At 40.9% G+C, this 19,737-nt stretch overlaps 1 protein-coding gene across 2 annotated transcripts in view; it reads left to right on the forward strand.

The window, feature by feature from the left end:
• The window catches only part of LOC147701659 (transmembrane channel-like protein 7), a 475,400-nt gene extending 457,050 nt beyond the window's left edge, over positions 1-18,350 (forward strand). For both annotated transcript variants that reach the window (XM_086930288.1, XM_086930289.1), the window contains exon 16: positions 17,616-18,350. In XM_086930288.1, the coding sequence (XP_086786414.1) occupies positions 17,616-17,711 (96 nt within the window). In that variant the 3' untranslated portion in view covers positions 17,712-18,350. The remainder of the gene's footprint in view (positions 1-17,615) is intronic.
• The last annotated feature ends 1,387 nt before the right edge of the window (positions 18,351-19,737 follow it).

Consider the following 19,737-nt stretch of genomic DNA (forward strand, 5'->3'; position numbering starts at 1 on the left):
ATATTAGGTCTGAGAGGAAATATACTGGTCGTAAAATGAGGACTTATAGAGCTCTAAGAGAATTAGTACTAGGAAACGGGTTAGTGGATGTATGGTATAAATTGCAAGCTAATGACCCAGGCTATACCTTTTTTTCCATCCCTCACCGAAAGTTTGTCCGCTTAGATTATTTTTTTGTTTCTTCTTCGTTTATTGAGAACGTGAAGATTGAGGTGTTACCACAACTGGTCTCTGACCATAATCCAGTTATAATGGAATTATTTTTACCTTCTAAATGTGGTAGACCTAATATACAGTGGTCATTTCAGAGAAATCTACTACTTGATGAAGAATATCTTCAATTTATGGCTGGAATAATTAGGGATTTTTTTGAGCGGAACAATGGGACGGCCTCAATACAAGTTGTCTGGGATACTTTTAAGTCTATTGTGCGGGGGGAAACAATCAGTTATTCCAATTTTAAACGTAAGAAAGGCCAAGCCGATTTTAAAGATAGATTAGATAAAATCCGGGAGGCTGAAGTTAATCTAGCTTCTGCCCTTAGAGACAGGCAAGGCTCTGATGAGGCTCAGCGACTTTTAGTTATTGAGCGGTCCATTCTGTATTCATATGTAGCAGACCAGGTAGCGGTTAAATATAAACAACACAGAGCTGAGTGTTATGAATACAGTGAGCAGACAGGGAGGATCTTAGCTCAACGGCTCAGACAGAAAGCAACGTTAAATGAAATAGTGGGAATTAAGGACTTAGATGGAGTATTTCAGGAGACTAAAGCAGGGATACTAAAGGCATTTAGCTGTTTTTATAAGGTATTATATAACGACACCCATAACGAAATTAATAAAGCTAGTGATCCAATGGATTATTTGAGGTATATCGAAAATACACCGCTGATCGAAGATGATAGAGCTCTTTTATCAGCTCCTATTACATGGGAGGAGATTGAAAATGCAATTCTTAGTCTTGACGCGGGGAAAGCAATGGGGCCAGACCAAATCCCTCTTGAATTTTATCGTACCTATAGGAATATGCTCAAACCAGAGCTACTTAAGATATTCCATCAAGCTTTCCAAGGGAACCCACCTAGCTCATGGTCCATGGCTACAATTGTAGTATTTAGTAAAAAAGGTAAGGATCCCAAAGAACTAGGTTCATACCGACCAATATCCCTTATCACATCAGACAGTAAGATTTTCTCAAAAATGTTGGCCAATAGATTAAATAATATGATGCCTGATTTAGTATCTAAGACTCAGCATGGTTTTATTAAGAACAGAGACACGACAGACCATATAAGGCGTGTCATTACATTGTTAGATTGGGCACAGGCCACGGAATCTCCAGTCGGGGTTATCCTGCTAGATGCTGAAAAGGCTTTTGACAGGGTTGACTGGAGATTCCTGTGGTCTGTTCTGGCCTGGAAGGGTCTTCCGCTAGAATTTATTATGGCCATACAGGCGCTTTATTTTAGTCCTAAAGGAGCAATTCGTATAGGTATAGATATCTCTGATTCTTTCTCAATAACCAGGGGGACAAGGCAGGGCTGTCCCTGTTCCCCTTTACTGTTTGCACTCTATATAGAGCCATATTTGAACAAACTTATTAAAGAAACAGGGATTCCACCAGTAAAAGTGCATAATGTTGATCACAAGGTTTTTGCCTATGCAGACGATGTTGCCATTGTGACCTCAGATGCCGCTTTAGCTATACCTAAAATTATAGAAATGGCACAGGAGTTTGGTGCACTATCAGGATATAAGCTCAACATCTCTAAAACTCAAATTCTACACTCATCTGTTGGTCAACCGACCGGTATAGCTCTAGCTCCCATAGGCACATACCTTGGAGTAACTATCTCGGCCAAGGTGGAGGACATAGTTGGGCTTAATTTGGACCCTTTGTTAATTTCTACAAATAGGACATTAGAAAGGCTAAATAATTTGCATTTATCACTTTATGGCCGTACAAATGTGGTGAAAATGTTGATTTTTCCAAAATTTCTTTATTTTTTTCGCACTATACCACTCTTCTTTCCTTCGTCCCTTTTTAATAAAATAGATCGAATGGTATCTAGGTTTTTATGGGGCTACCATCGTACCAGAAGGTCTCTAAAGTGGTGTATTCTGCCGAAACTGCGCGGTGGCCTGGGAATACCAAGCTTCCGACTTTACTATTGGGCAGTCATACTTAGACTTATGGGGATTCTATTATTTCATGATTTTAGTTTAGAAACATTCATGACACCATCTATATATGAAATGCTGCTGGGGGAGGAGGCGCGACAATGCCTGGTGAAATTTTTTGAACCGAGCTATTATAAAAAAACAAAGTTTAAGATAATGATATCCGCTTTTCAGATATGGAAACAAATAAATAAGAAATTTCATCTTTTACCAAAACTCAATTATTACACGCCGCTTTATGGGAATAGTCCTCTTTCTGGGATCTTCGCGGATCCCGCTATGCTTCGATGGCAAGTCTCGCAGGTTTATGTGTTGGGGCAACTATATCAAAATGGATCTCTTGTTTCATTCTCAGAACTACAGGAAAAATTTGGACTTATAAGGGGTGATTTTTTTAAATTCTTGCAGATTCGTAGCTTTCTGGAAACCAATAATTTATTACACACTGACTCAATGCAGACAAAAAATGTCCTAGAGAGCTGCAGAAAGAAAAATCGAATCGGTGTCGTATACCAACTACTGCTAGACAGGATGCAAGATGATTTAGTTTTTTATGATGAGAAGTGGCAAAAAAGCTTGGGAATCAAGGGAATAGATGTCTCTAGGGCTTTTGAGATATGTAATAGGGTCTTAGTTAATGGCTCTCTTAAAAGTCAGCATTTTATGTCTGCCTTAGACCTGTATTATACACCTTCAAAACTTGCAAAGTGGAAAGCACTAAAGGGCACATGCTGTAGTCGTTGTGGGTTCTTTGCAGCCGACCTAAACCATATGTTTTTTTGTTGTCCGAAACTGACGCAATTTGTATCTAAAATTCAAGAATTTCTAAATATTGTGATGAATACTAATGTGATCTTATCATCTGCACTTATAATTTTTGGAATTCAAACTGAATCTGAAGTGTTGTCAGCAGCTGAAGAAGGTTTTCTATTTATAACCATGGCAGTATTTCGATCTTGTATAACTTCACGGTGGCTAGATAAGGACCCCCCAACTTTTAGTCATTGGCAATCTAAACTGTTAAATATATACAGGATGGAAAAGGCGGTTTATAAATTTAAGGGGCGGAAAAGAAAGATCTTTGCTCAAAAATTATGGTCCCCGATTGAAACTTGGATTTGAAAAAGCTATCTATGTATTAAGTGTTATTTGACTATGTGATATAAGGGGGGGTCTCCCATCTCCAGAAGTATTCTAATGAATTTGTATGTGCCTTAGTGTTTTATTGGGTGCTATATAATTGCTTTTTTTTTTCTTTTTAATTTTTTTTTTTGTTTTTTCTTCTTGACTGCTGCAATTGTATTTGTTTATGTAATTTACCTCTGCCATAAAAATTAATAAAAAAAAAAGAAAGAAAAAAAAAAAAATAGAAAAGTGAACTTTGGTATGATGGACATCTTGACTATGTTTGATCTCCCAATCAAACTGAGTGGTAAGGAGGCCCAAGCCTCGAGCAGTTTCCTTACGTCTCCGGCTACCTTGGTCAGGTTGCGTTGCGGATATTTCCTATGTCGTGATTCACTAGGATTCCTAGGTATCTGATTTCATTTTTTATGTTGAGACTTTGAAAGCAGGTATTCCATGTCATGATCTCTGTTTTCGTTTGATTTACCAGGTACCCTGAAACTTTCCCAAATGCTCCTATAGTTTCTTCGATTGTATCCTTGGCTCTTAGATAGTCGTCCGTGAAGATCATTAAGTCGTCCGCATATAATGCGATTTTCTTCTCCCATGTATTGTGTTTAAATGGAGTAATTTTTTTACTGTTTCTTAACTTGTTTGCTAGCGGTTCAATGTATAAGTTGAAAAGCAAAGGTGAAAGGGGGCAACCCTGCCTCGTTCCTCTGCTTATCTTTATGTTTTCCGTGAGACTTCCATTTATTGGAACCTTGGATCTTGGATCCTTGTATATTTGCTTTACCATATGTATAAAGTTTGATCCTATGTTGTTTTTAACCATTACTTTCTCTAGGAAGACCCAATTGACCCTATCGAAAGCCTTTGCGGCATCGACGGTGAGTATGGTGAGAGGAGTTTTCTCGTGTGTTGCAATGTCTATTGCAGTTAATAATTCTTGTGTGACTTCATGTAATTGCCTCCCTTTGATGAACCCTTTTTGATCCTGATGCAGCAATTTCGGCAATACTTTCCCTAACCGTACTGCCATTATTTTAGTAAAGATTTTATAGTCTGCGTTCAGCAGTGATATCGGACGGTACGACTCGCATCTGGCAGGGTTCTTTCCGGGTTTCAGGATGATTGTAATTATGGCATCATTCCAGGAATCTGGTATGGCTTCATGTTGTTTAAGGATTATATTAATTAATTTGGTAATGTGAGGAAGTATAGAGTCTTTTAATACCTTGTAGAGTTCGTTTGGTAGAGCGTCGGGCCCCGCTGCTTTTCCTTTCTTCAAGCTCTTAATGGCGTCAGCCACTTCGCCTTCAAGGACTTCTTTGTTCAAAACTTCTCTTTCATCCTCCGTTAGTTTTAAAAGCGGAACATCTTCCAAGTAGGAATTGATCAGCTTGTCTTGCGGATTTGTATCTTCCGTATAAAGCTCTTTGAAGAATTTCCAGAATTCTTGCCTGATGATATTTTCGTCAGAATTTTGCCCAGTTTGATCATCCTGAATTATACTTCTCACTTTGTTTCTGGCCAGATCAGTTTTAAGTTTCCATGCCAGCCACTTTCCACAGCCTTCGCCATATTCATGCTTTGCTAGTTTACTAGAGTCCCATTTTTTTCTCAGTCTTTCTTCCAAGATGTAATCAATTTTCTCTTTTTGCTGTTGTTTTTTTTTGAAGAAGTTCTTGTTTCCTTACCTCTTCTTGTTCCATAGAGATAGCGATGTCTAAGGAATGAATGTTATTTTCCAAATCTGAGATCTCTTGTTTTAATTGCTTATTTTTACGAGCCCCTAGACTCAGGAGTTTGCCCCTTATAACAGCTTTAAAAGTGTCCCAAGTTATTTGTTCTGTGGTACCTGAGGCGTTTAATTCAAATAAGTTTTTTGTTTCAATTTCCAGTTCCTTTATTAACTGTTCATCTTGTAGCAAGGCTCTCTCGACTGTGAATCTTCTTTCCATTACTTTTACTGTGACCTGTAGTACTAGTTGTACAGCTGAATGATCTGACAAATGAGCTGGTAAGTGAGATACTTTTTCCACATTCTCTGTTAATTCACTGCTGACCAAGAAGTAGTCAATCCTTGATTTATGCCCCAGCTTTTTGTTATGCAAGGTGAAGGGGTGCATTTTTTCTCCTTTTTTTCTCCAAATGTCTACTAGATCAAGATCTCTTTTGTAGATCCCAATCCATTCTCTCATTTTTTTCAAATTAATCTGTCTTCCTGGTGGTGATCTGTCTAATTTTAGGTCCGTCACTAGATTGAAGTCACCTCCCAATATTATGGGAGAGGTGGCTAATAGTAACTGCGAGTATAGTTTTCGCAAGGGATCAGCATCGTTGAGGTTGGGCCGATAGTATCCCGCGATGGTAAGGGGAGAGTTGCCTATTTTAACGCTGGCTATGGCCCATCTGCCTTTACTATCTACTTCTGAGGAGGTTACAATCGCTTTTAGTGATTTTTTAAAAATTATCACAATTCCCTTAATGTTGCATTGTTGTGTTGTGCATACATGGGAATCTACCCACCATAAGTTCTTAACCACTTGGACACTAAGGGACTGAGGCCCATATAATGAGATTTCCATTGAAATGAATGGGCAGTCCATGACAAGTTACCCTTGTCATTAGCATCCAAGTGGTTAATTATTTGGTCCCATTCTTCTTTTAAGAGATAAGTCTCTTGCAGTATTATTATTTCACATTTTGCAGTTCTAATATATTCCAAGATTTTGTTCCTCCTACTCTTTGTCCTCAGGCCATTTACGTTCCATGATAAAATTTTAACGTCTCTACTCGTGCTCCCCATTAATTTTGTTCATGGGTTGCGATTTTTTGCGAGATATCACTCCAATTTGTTTTTTTTCTAAGTTTTCGCAAATAAGGAATTTTATGGTTTTTTTCCCTATTTTGCTCCCCACCCTTTATCGTGTGATTTTTATGTTTTCTAGATTGTGTTTTAAAGTTGCCCTCCCCGGGGAAGCCTCCATCTTCTTTTCCTTCGGTTATCTTCGTAACCCTTTTAGCTTCCCGTTCCCGTGATTCTTGCCTATGTACAGTTAAAAGAATTTATTGGTTATAAGCACCTTTATGTTTTGTTTTATACTTTGCACTTGATTGTGTTTGACATACATATGTTTTTTTCCAAGGGGATTTATTTTGTGATCTATTTCTTTACATGGGTTCCCTTAGCTCAAGGGTTCCTCTGAACGCATTTGATCTTTTATTTGCTCTATCAGGGCTTTCACCTCTTCTGGCTCTCTCATGTTTCGCATTTTATTCCGCCACATGATGCGTAGCGATGGTGGAAATTTCATCTGCACCGTGGCACCTAGTTGTTGCAGTTCTGACATAAAGTTTCCCAGTTCCCATTGCCTGGTCTGGGAGGCCTTTGACATGTCAGACCTTATTTTAAAAGTCCAACTATCCTTGTTGTAAGTTCCCTTTTTCAAAGCCTCTCCCAGGATCCTGTCTTTCAGCATGTACGTTTTGAAGTTGACTAAGATCTTCCTAGGGGTTTTTCTTTCTTTGCTTTTTCCAAAGGGGTCTCTATGTACTCTCTGTATATCTTCTTCCAGTGTTGCTTTATCCGCCCATGGGAAATGTTCTGCTAATAGTGCCACTACAAATGTTTTAATGTCCTTGCCCTCTTGGTTCTCCAGCACATTTAAAACCCTGATGTTGTTTTTCCTCGCCTGGTTTTCCAAGGACTCCATCTTTTCGTTCATAATTTTGTTTTCTAATCTTAGGGAGTTTATTTCCTTCCTATTCTTTTCAACCCTTTTGTCTAGGGCAACGACTTCACTCTCCACTGCCGTGACTCTGTCTCCTAGAGCGTTTAACTTGTTGTCTAGTTTTTCCCATACTTCCTGAATTTTGTTTTGCTTCGCTTCTGAGATGGAGAATTTCTCTTTCATTTCTGCCCATATCTTCTCAAGGAGTTCGTCTGTGTGGTTTTTTGAGGTTTCTTTATGACTCCCTAATGAACTTGCATCATCCTCTTCTTTGTCCTCGTCTTCTGCAGTTATATGTACTACTGTGACAGAGGGCTCAGTACCTCCCTCCGCCATGTGTGTTTCCTGGGCTTCGGCACCTTCTGCTGCTCCGCTTCCCTTGTTAGTCTTCCAAATGACTTCCAGGCTCTTTGTTTCTGACAAGTTCTTTTTCTTGTTTTTGACTTTCCTCCTTTTCTTTACGCTGCCTGAGCCTATTTTTTCAACTTGGGGGGGCGTCCGTGGGTTTACTTTTTGCAAAGAGAGAGTGTCTGTAGATTTGATAACCTCCTCTTTTTCTCCCTCAGAGATTCTAGAGAGGACTGTGCTTGGACGGGAGTTTGAAGCTCTGGCTTCAGCCCCTGCTGTTGAATTTTAAAGTAGGTTCTTAAGGAGGGAGTCACTTTTATTTTAGATCTCTGTGAGGAGGCCAATTTGTCTTTCTCTGAGATAGTCTTGAGGTGATCTTTAGCTAGGGTTTTTTGCCTTTTTCTGCTCACTCTCGGTGAAATACCCTTAGGGAATTGCTCTTGGCTTAAGAAATTTCTGTTACGCAGGCTGTAGAAAGATATTACTTGTTTATCCTGACTTTTTGATTGCTGAGGTTCTAATGATTCTTTAATTCCCACTCGGTCTTTTTTTACTAGGCTCTCCTCTAAATTTTGATACGCCTCCTCTTTGTCCTCCTGTGCTGGTTTTGTAGATTTACTCATAAGCTGGTAGTTTACAATTGTCTTGTGTTTCAAGGTTGCAGTATGGTAGGATTGAGCAGTGTACTGGCTGTTAAAGTTATTGCTTATACTGCTTTGTAACGTTGTACTGAATACCTTCTCCGGTGTCCAAGCCCTCTCTGTTAGACTAATTTTGTCTAATTCCTTTTTAACACTTCTGTGGAGAGCTGCAGTTGCAAATCTTTTAATACTCCAGCACCCTCTTGTCTTATCATTTGTCTGCCTGTGCCGTGTAGTGTTCTCTGCGCTCTCTGCGCTCGCTCTGATTGAGGCTGTCTCCTCGCCACTAACAACCTCCGAGTACCGAGAGAGGTCTGCTCTGACTCAGCCGCTCGTGCTCCGGAACTGAAAGCTCAGTCTTCCGGAGGCACGGCAGCAGCGCGACTTTGCCTCCGCAGCGGCGTTCCACCGATGCAACTGCTCTCCCGCCCCACCGCAGCTCTCTGACCTCCGCTCGAGCTCGCCAGGTCCGCTGCTTTCACCTGTGTCAACGGATGTCTCCCTGCGCTTTAGACGGCGTTTTCCGTGCAGGACAGTCGTGGCCTCCTCCAAACCAACACGCGGCAGGCACAGGACTTCCCTCGCTGTCCCACAGCCAGACGGGGGAGAAAAAGGACCAAGGGAACACACCATCCCTAGAAACAGCTCTTCGCTCAAGGTAGGAGGATCTACTGCCTCTGATTCTCACATTCGCGGTGCTCTGTTCGTTTTTTTCATCTGTAGGTGCTTTCCAATCGTTACATTACCCCAGAATCACGGGTGCTCCGAGAGCTCTCCGACTGAGCTTCCTACTCAGCCGCCATCTTCCCCCCAGTGACCTTTAAAAGGTCGTTTAAAGCACCAAAACTTATAAACGTGATTACTATGTGTTTTAAGGTGCTTAGTTGTTATACTCTGTGCAATTGTATTCATGTCAGAGATACTTGCTTTGCCTTATAAAGCCCTTCTTTGCTTTCTACTTCTAACCTTTGTACCCATTCTGTAAGTGCTGGGAACAGGCTTGTGTTCCACACTGGCTGACTTGTGGAAGGTACTCAGTGTGATTTAACTACATGTACCTTGAGTAAAAACTCTGAAAGACCACTGTCCGGCTGGACATGTCTTTCTAAATATAGATTGACTCTGTCTATACTTTATTTGTTCTCTAATCTCCTCACAGACCAACTCACACACTCATGGAGGCACTTGGAAACCCACTCAGACACTCTAACACCCACTCACTGACCCACTCAGATACTCATGCACCAGCTTAGACACTCACTCATCCTCTAACTGACCCACTCAGATATTCATGCTCCCACTCACACACACCCAGTGAGAAACTTATGCAGCCACTCTGACACATTCACACACCCACTGACAGACCCACTCCTGCAGGGACATTATAGTTAGGAAATAGAAATAAAAAACCTTAGAAATTCACTGAAAAAACAAAGATTACTTGGATGTTAAAATTAGGCTCTGATTTCATGTATACAAAACCACTGAAATTCAGCAGTTATAGTTACCTGAGCTCACTATAACTTACACCTCAGTAATGCACTCCTTATGACCTCACATTTTGTGTTTCTCATCACCTTCCTTACAATTACTACACTTCAAAAATCCCTTGTTGCAGAGCCAATACATGTCGGGGATGGGCTTAATAAAATGACTGCTGGTCAATTTGACCCTCAATTGTTTTGTTTTCCCGAAAGTGACAGAGGAATGGTCTCCTAAGGTGGTGAAGGCAAACCAGCTAAAAAGAGCCTAAAACACAGAAGTATTCTGATGACAGATTCAACATTGGGAAGCACTTTAAGGGACCATTCTTTATAAAAAGAAAATGTAGCACAGACAGCCAAAAGATATTATTAAAATGGTTCTGTTTTTCTCTCATAATCCAAAACTGTTTATTCTATCCTGAATGTAAATAAAAATCAATTGGCTTTCTCCTTTTTCCAACTCTTCTATTACCTAACAAGGTATCCATGAATACGCAAACCCTATAACGTTGACACACTGTTTCAAATTATGTGCTCTGCACTACTTAATCTGGGCAGCTGTTCAGGTATGCAAGTATATTTATTGTCTTGAGAACATCCAGCAGTTGTCTCAAGTCTCACAGACTTCTCATATGTCAGCCTCATGATGTACAAAGTCAAAAAGAGCTTTGCTGGTTCAATGCTGTTCCAATCATTGATGTAGCACACTGGAACAGTGCCCTGTAAAGGGTTGGATATAACACCAGCAACGTTGAAACAGTGCCAGGTAGCCCTCTTCTAAACACTCCACAGATATCTTATGGAATGGTGGACCTACTCAGTGGAACAGCATCTTTCTCCTCCTTCTCGCAATTTACTTCAGCTGCAGCTGTGCTTTTGGTGCACACCTGCTCTAGACTCTATGGATATAAAGGGCCTTCTTTATGAGCGATTAGGGCATGATGTGGACCATCCTTTAGATCTAAAAATTGTTTTTGTTGGCTTCTCAAATCCTGCAGCACATGTCCATACACCTCAACACTAACCACAGCACTAACTTCAATTTGATTATTTTCCAGGATCACTCACTCTCATTGTTACTGGTTGCCTCTTTGCAATAGCTGCATCATTTTACAACACAAGTGTTCATTCTCATTGTTACTGGTTGCCTCTTTGTAATAGCGGAATCACTTTACTACACGTGTTCATTCTCATTGTTATTGTTACTGGTTGCCTCTTTGCGATAGATGCATCATTTTACTACACAAGTGTTCATTCTCATTGTTACTGGTCGCCTCTTTGTGATAGCCGAATCACTTTACTACACATGTGTTCATTCTCATTGTTATTGTTACTGGTTGCCTCTTTATGATTGATGCGTCATTTTACTACACAAGTATTCATTCTCATTGTTACTGGCCGTATCTTTGTGATAGCCGAATCACTTTACTACACATGTGTTCAATCTCATTGTTATTGTTACTGGTTGCCTCTTTGCGAAAGATGCATCATTTTACTACACAAGTGTTCATTCTCATTGTTACTAGTCGCCTCTTTGTGATAGCCGAATCATTTTACTACACAACTGTTTATTCTCATTGTTATTGTTACTGGTTGCCTCTTTGCGATAGATGCATCTTTTTACTACACAAGTGTTCATTCTCATTGTTACTGGTCGCCTCTTTGTGATAGCCGAATCACTTTACCACACATGTATTCATTCTCATTGTTATTGTTACTGGTTGCCTCTTTGCTATAGATGCATCATTTTACTACACAAGTGTTCATTCTCATTGTTACTGGTCGCCTCTTTGTGATAGCCGAATCACTTTACTACACATGTGTTCATTCTCATTGTTATTGTTACTGGTTGCCTCTTTGCGATAGATGCATCATTTTACTACACGTGTTAATTCTCATTGTTATTCTTACTGGTTGCCTCTTTGCGATAGCTGCATCACTTTACTACACATGTGTTCATTCTCATTGTTACTGGCCGCCTCTTTGTGATAGCCGAATCACTTTACTGCACATGTGTTCATTCTCATTGTTATTGTTACTGGTTGTCTCTTTGCGATAGCTGCATCACTTTACTACACATGTGTTCATTCTCATTGTTACTGGTCACCTTTTTGTGATAGCCGAACCACTTTACTACACATGTGTTCATTCTCATTGTTATTGTTACTGGTTGCCTCTTTGCGATAGCTGCATCACTTTATTACACATGTGTTCATTCTCATTGTTACTGGTCGCCTCTTTGTGATAGCCGAATCACTTTACTGCACATGTGTTCATTCTCATTGTTATTGTTACTGGTTGCCTCTTTGCGATAGCTGCATCACTTTACCACACATGTGTTCATTCTCATTGTTATTGTTACTGGTTGCCTCTTTGCGATAGATGCATCATTTTACTACACCAGTGTTCATTCTCATTGTTACTGGTCGCCTCTTTGTGATAGCCGAATCACTTTACTACACATGTGTTCATTCTCATTGTTATTGTTACTGGTTGCCTCTTTGCGATAGATGCATCATTTTACTACACAAGTGTTAATTCTCATTGTTATTCCTACTGGTTGCCTCTTTGTGATAGCCGAATCACTTTACTGCACATGTGTTCATTCTCATTGTTATTGTTACTGGTCGCCTCTTTGTGATAGCCAAATCACTTTACTGCACATGTGTTCATTCTCATTGTTATTGTTACTGGTTGTCTCTTTGCGATAGCTGCATCACTTTACTACACATGTGTTCATTCTCATTGTTACTGGTCACCTTTTTGTGATAGCCGAATCACTTTACTACACATGTGTTCATTCTCATTGTTATTGTTACTGGTTGCCTCTTTGCGATAGCTGCATCACTTTACTACACATGTGTTCATTCTCATTGTTACTGGTCGCCTCTTTGTGATAGCCGAATCACTTTACTGCACATGTGTTCATTCTCATTGTTATTGTTACTGGTTGCCTCTTTGCGATAGCTGCATCACTTTACTACACATGTGTTCATTGTCATTGCTACTGGTCTCCTCTTTGTGATAGCCGAATCACTTTACTGCACATGTGTTCATTCTCATTGTTATTGTTACTGGCTGCCTCTTTGCGATAGCTGCATCACTTTACTACACATGTGTTCATTCTCATTGTTACTGGTCTCCTCTTTGTGATAGCCGAATCACTTTACTACACATGTGTTCATTCTCATTGTTACTGGTCTCCTCTTTGTGATAGCAGAATCACTTTACTGCACATGTGTTCATTCTCATTGTTATTGTTACTGGTTGCCTCTTTGCGATAGCTGCATCACTTTACTACACATGTGTTCATTCTCATTGTCACTGGTCACCTTTTTGTGATAGCTGCATCACTTTACAAAAAAAAAACGGTATTTGTAAGTTGCAAACTATTCACCCATAAGGGTTTCAATGTGCTGGGGGCCATCGGAGAGATTTAGTGAGCTATTGCCCAGAGTCACATGATGCTGAGCTGATCTGCCTCTGGCGCTGGGGAATGAACCGGGAGCCCTGCGCTCCGGAGCCAGCCGCACTTGTTATTGCACAACTACACGGGGAACATCATGAACAAAGACTCTGGAACAACGAGTTCCGGAGTCACGCAGCCGAACAACAACTTGCCCGTTCAACGAATTAGCATGAACCATGCATGTGCGTGGTTCAGGCTAAATCGGTCCAGTGTTTGGGATGGGTGGAGTTGAGAGGAGCGTTGGAGGAACAGGACAGGTAAGAGGGGCTCGGGTTAGGAGGGTGAGTTGGTTTTAGTTTTTAGGGGTGGGAGGGGTTCGGTAGATTTGAAGGGGTGAGGGGTTTATGTTAGTTTTAGAGGTGGGCTTGGATGTAAATTTTTAGGGGTTTGTGATCTTTTTTAGGGGGTGGGAGGGGGTTGTGTAAGTTTATAGGGGGTGGGAGTGGTAGACTTAATTTTAAGAGAGTGGGGGGGTTTGTGATAGTTTTTAGGGGTGGAAGGGGTTGGAGTTAGTTTTAAGGAAGTGGAAGTTCGTATTAGTTTTTAGGGGTGGGGGTTCTTGATAGTTTTTAGAGGGTGGGAGGGGTTCTTATTAGTTTTAAAGGAGTGGGATGGGTTAGTGTTAGTTTTTAGGAGGTTGGGGGTTCATGTAAATTTTTAGGGGGGAGTTGAGGTACAGGGTTGTTTTTAGGGATTGGGAGGGGTTCAGATTAGATTTATTGGGTGGGTTTACCACGCATCCCTTTGCCACAAACATTTGTGGTAAAAGAAAGCATGGTAAAAAAAATCGTGGTTGAGGCGTTACGGAACTCGTTGTTCCAACATACAACCCAACTACACTTGTGTTCATTCACATTGTTACTGATAGCCTCTTTGCATTAGCTGTATAACATTACTACATGCGTGCTGCAGAGAGAATTTCAGTATCATATTGACTCCTAAATTGGTCTTCAGCTAAAAATGCTGCTTGTGGTCTCTTATGCAACTGCTGAGTGCACCAGCATTGTTTCAGACTGACTGCCCTTTGCATTGTGAAAATCTGAACTTCTGTTCTACTTCACAGCACTTCAAATGCTCCAAAAACGTTTTTTTCAGTCCTGATGATGATCATTGATTTATTCAGCAGGTGATACGCGTTTTGACTCCTCACAAGTGGAGCAGCACGTGCTTCGGTTCGAAAGCTGGCCCATGTTTGTCATAAAAATATTTGGACTGGCTTTTGTAAATGCCTCTCTTGTCACTGAGAAAGCCCTCAAAAAACTGTTATTACTTTTTAGACTAATCACGAAATGTGTACTATGCTTTGAGCACTGCTCTACCAACCCCTTGTGGTTTTGCACCGGTGTTATTGATTGTTATTCAGATTAATATATTTCATTACTATCTGGGCTGTATACAATAAGAGCAATTGGTAGTAATTGTGCACATTAAGAATCAAACCATGCATTTGTTTGTTTCCCCATTTAATCCTCAATATTTCATGTATATCAACAATTTAGAGGGACTGTTGTTTCATTATTGCTATAATTTCCTGCTTTCCATCAGAATATAGAGTTGATCTGTTTATACATTGTCATGCATATCTGGTTGGCACACATACCCAACTGGTAAACCACACCACATGCTTGCTGTGTTTGAGATGCTCTGTGCTCTATGACTCTCTAGGGCATATGTACAAGCCCCTTTCGCCATGGGAATGTCACGTTTTCCAACGTTCCAGTGGCATTAGGGACTTTGCCTTATTTACAAAGCAGCGTTAAGCCACTTTATGTGGGTTAACACTACCTTGTAAAGGATGCTTACTTTCACGCTATGCTTGAGAAAGGGGTGGGCAGTGGGTGTTGCAGTGGGCGTTCCACCGCAACACCCATTGATTTTGACTCTGACCCCTATTTACAAGGGCTGCGTAAATAGGAGGCAGCGCCAAAATTAAGACCAGGTAAAACCTGGTCTGAACTTGGCGAAACGAAGCGAAATGCTTTATTTCTCCTCGTTTTTGCTTTTCCATGTGGAAAAAGCAAAACGCCTTGGATTGTTTATGTGTAGGAAGGTGTCCCTTCCTGCACATTAGCAATCTTTAAAAAAAAAAGATATTTTGTACCTTCCATGTGCTTTAAGCAGCACACATAGTAGTGACAAAACGGCATTTAAAGATTATTTATGTGCAGGAAGGGTCATCTTCCTACAAATAAACAATCTTCCCCTGCACACAGACACCCTTGCACTAAGGTGCAAGGGTGTCTGCATTGGTGCTAGGCAGCTAAGTGTAGCACCAGCGCAGGGGAAAACGCAAGGCTTCACCAGATTCTTGTAAATATGGTGCAACCTAGCGTTTCTGAAGTGGCAGAGTGAGGCGTTAAGCCATGACGGTTAACACCTCACTCCACCACTTCTTTTTACATGTGCCCCTCTGTGAGCAGGTCAACTCCACCCCAAAGAACCCCCAGATACAAAACAGGTATATTACAACCTGAACCAACTGAATGCACAACTTTATGGAAAGTGAAAGTCACCCCAAGACCCTATGTAGCATTGAATACAACCTTCCATCAAACACTGCTGCTGATACAATAAGCGCAGAAGAACCTCTGCTTTGGAATAATAAAATTCAACTAGACGCACTTCAGTATCAAAAACCTTGTAAGGCACTCGTTTATCTTCTAAAACCAGAAAGAACACAATAGTCTCAACAAACAACTTGCATATGACATAACCCTCATACTTCAAGCACTTAATGGGCTCATGGCATGATTCATTCATTCTGGGGTTCAGTAGAGTATCTACACAACGTTGGCCTAGATACTGGGACAGCGCCCTACTAAAGGCGCCAATTAGAGTGACCTTGTTGGATCAATAGCTGTGCATCAACACTGTGCCCGAGTTCTGATTAAAAGTTGTGCAGAATTATCTTACTCCCAGAGTTTTGCCTGCTCATGTTCCTTCAGGTGGGATTTATATGCAAAAATACAATTGTAACAGGGAAATATGCAAACATTGGGTGCAATAAAACGAAATAATCGATGCCCGCATTATTGCCAATTCTCACCTGTCAAAGTCGGAAGTGAGTTCAAATTGATCGCTTTTTTAAAATAAATAATGTTGTTGTCCCACATGTAGAGCAAAACCATATTGGGACAGATTTACAAGCCCCTAGCGACACTTTTGCGTCACTTTTCCCATGTTATAAATGACGCAAAAGTGGCGCAGGGGGCTTGTAAATCTGCCCCATATTTTCCAGACAAGAACGAAAAGAAATAAGCACTCATAAAAAATGGCACTGTTTGTTTTTAGAAGGATCATGAAGCAGTTCATTTAGCACGAAGACGGCTCTGGCCATTGTTACAGCGACCTTTTGGAGCCAATGTCATTGAGGCATTAAAAAACACTGGATCATTTGACAGATGGATTTAACCCTGGTTGCAGGGAGCATAATCCTTTACATATAATGCCGGGGGGCAGTGGTTGTTATATTGATGATGTCCAGTCGGCATAGGAAAGCGGATTGCTGACGACGTGGTTATAGAGATCATGGGGCAGATGTACCTAGTTTTTTGCGGTTGCAAACAAGAATTCGGCCCGTTTGCGACTGCAAAATTGGTCTGCCCCATTTACAAACTCTATTTTGCGAGTCAGTAGTCTATTGCCAATTTGCAAAATATGGTTTGCGACTCGCTATTAGGAAGGGGCATGCCAACGGCGTCCCTGCCTAATAGCGAGTTTAACTGCAATGTATGATTGTTTTGCGACCATATTTTCAATCACAAAACACTTGCAGTTTGCCACCTACTTCAAGTAGGTGGTTAGCCATTCGCAACCAGGAAGGGGTCCCCGGTGGACCCCTTCCCCTTGGTGAGTGCGTGCGAACATATTTTGCCTACCCTTAAAAACTGAAACTTAAAAGTAAAATGTTTTCTTCTTTTAAATGCGGCCCGTTTTCCTTCGGGAAAACGGGCCGCATTAAAAAAAAAAATCTCCTTTATTAAAAAATCAGTCACAGACATGATAGACTGCTGACCCCAGCAGGCCACCATCCCTGGGAGTGCTAGCCATTCCTAATGGGGAAATAGCACCTGCCTCATGAATATTATTGAAGCATGCAATTTGCGACCCCATTAGGAATTGCTAACAGTGTCAGTGACACTGTTGTACATTGCATTTTGTGAGTGTATGCCCAGACGTGGGTCCCTTATTCACTTTTCCCCTGGATTCAAGGTAGCGTGGCTGATGAGGGCTGTTACCCCAAAACGGCTCCCAGGGTGCTAGTGTTCAGTCCAGGGAAGACCTGGCTTGGCAGTTAAGGCAGGACTGTTCCCATGAGGAACAGGGTCAAGACTGATTTGCATATGGCTGGGTCTTAACTGGGGTGTCGACGTGAGCTAAAGAACGATGATGGATTCAACCCAGATTTGTGGATGTGGGTGAGTGTCTGAAATGTTTCAGTGCTCCCTCCATCATTTCCTTGTATTTGCTCTGTTATTTCCTTGAAGTAGGTCACAGGACACCACTGCATGGGTAATGAATGCTATTTGTACCAAACAATGTACCACAAGTTGATATGTGAATGTGGGCATTAAAGAGACACTATACTCTTTCCTTTACTAATGTGGATTGTTGTCCCCTTTTTCCAGGAGGAGAAGGGAAAACACCTTCTAGCTAAGAGGATTAGGGAACTCAGAAAGGCCAATGAAGGAAGTGCGGCAGAGGGAGGAGCTCACAGACAGTGATGCTGGGGCAGAGTGGACCTCAGGGAGGACAGCAGACCTCATCATTCACTTCCGGTCTGTAGTGTAAGATGTTTGAGGAGTCCTGTATTCACAAAATGCTATTTTTGAGTCAGGTTTATATTTGATTTTCAAATGAAAATCAAGATACACATCAAATGCCAGGTTGCTGGCTCAATGGACTAATGCATCCAATCCAATGACCTGTGTTTGACCCCATGGTCAAAGGGTAAAAACCTGGCAGGCCCACTCAGGCTTTCATCCTTTTGAGGTCGCTAAAATGAGTACAATTAATTTGGTTAACAATAATCAATCTGTTATTTCAGCGCCAAGAGAACCCAGACTTGGGTGAACATGCACTTTCCAAATACGTTATGTTATTAGGTAATGAATCCAGTGACATAAAAAAAATGAGTTACAATTACAATTTTTGAAAGCAATTATTAAAGTCAAATCGTTGTGTCCTTTGGTTTATCAGCAATCCATTTAAAACATGTTTTTATCTCATGTGTACTGTTTAGTCACTAAAATGTTAAGTGTGTTCATAAATCAGTGACTGTCTGAAAATTCTGTGTTTGTTAAATAGTATTGAAGGCAACAAAAAATTAAAATCAATATATATTTGTATAAGAAATCACAAAATGTTTAATGTGTTTCCTGTTTTGTGTTAACGCTGTTACACAGAGATGTTCTCAAGGCAAGCACCAGAGGTCGAAGCAGGGTAGTACTGGCCTATAGAGCAAATTCGCAGTGTCAGATGGACAAGTCATACACATCAGTGTGTGGGCAGGTTTTGTTGTTATGTTTGGGCCAGTGGTGTAGTAGGACGTTTTTATGGCAGTGTATGGGCTGGTGATGTGGCAGAGGTAGCAGTCACTGGATGTCAGAATATCAGATGCAGAAATATCATCTGACAAATGTTGTACACTAAATATGGGGCCATATGTAAAAGGGGATTGCGTCACCGGAACATCACTTTTTCAACTACCGCTGGCCTAATGCCCTGCACCATATTTACAAAGCAGCGTTTAGCCACTTTGCATGGCTTTACGCCACTTTGTAAATATGGTACCCTTTCTTGCAGGTATCTGCGTGAAAGAGGCGTGCAATGGGTGTTGCTGTGGGCTTTCCACCTCAACACACATTACTTTTTGACACTGTCCGAGATTTAAAAGGATGTGTAAACCTGGGGAAGCGCCACAAACTATTGCAATGCAAAATCAAGAGTTAGATTGGCGCAACGAGGAAAAATACCTTTATTTCTCCACGTTTTACCTTTTTCTATGTGTGCTGCATTCTATAGCACACATAGAGCAAAACGCCATTAATTATAGCTTTTGTGCTGGAAGGTGTCCTTTCTTTCATAAAAACAATCATTAAATAATGGATATTTGCTACTTCAATGTGCGCTGCAAACAGCAGCACACATTGAAGTAGCAAATTGCCATTATTGATTGTCAATGTGTTGTAAGGCACACCTTCCTGCACATAAAAATTCATCCTTGCAATGCAGGCACCGTTGCCCTATGGCGCAAGGGTTCTGTGTTGGCCCTAGACTGCTATATTTAGCAACAGCGCAAGGGAAAACACAGGGGTGTGCTGCATTCGTGTAAATATGCTGCATCCCTGTGTTTTGCAATGATACAGCATGGCGCCGAAAAATCTGCCACAAAAATATTGTTCTATTGGGTGTAAGTTTTCTAGTATTATTTACAATTGAGCAATCTTTTTGCAGACTGTATTTAGAACATTTATCTGCGTCCGACGATGATACTATAACAACTATAATCTAGTACTAAACCATTGCAAGCAGAACTGTGGAGGTGATGATAGGTTGCACTAGGCACAAACAACTGTGGTAAATGGGTGTTTTCAATGGTATAGACGGAACTGCATCATGCCACAATGGGTGTGCTGGGGATGCAACTTGGATCAGTAAGTAAAAACATCAGTAACTAAAAAAAGGAATTTTCTGCTCAAAAGAGCAATTTAAAAAACAACACGCATTTGTAAATGCACTAATCAATCA

Source organism: Lissotriton vulgaris, chromosome 7 (genome assembly GCF_964263255.1).
Source record: "Lissotriton vulgaris chromosome 7, aLisVul1.2, whole genome shotgun sequence".
Lineage (NCBI taxonomy): Eukaryota > Metazoa > Chordata > Amphibia > Caudata > Salamandridae > Lissotriton > Lissotriton vulgaris.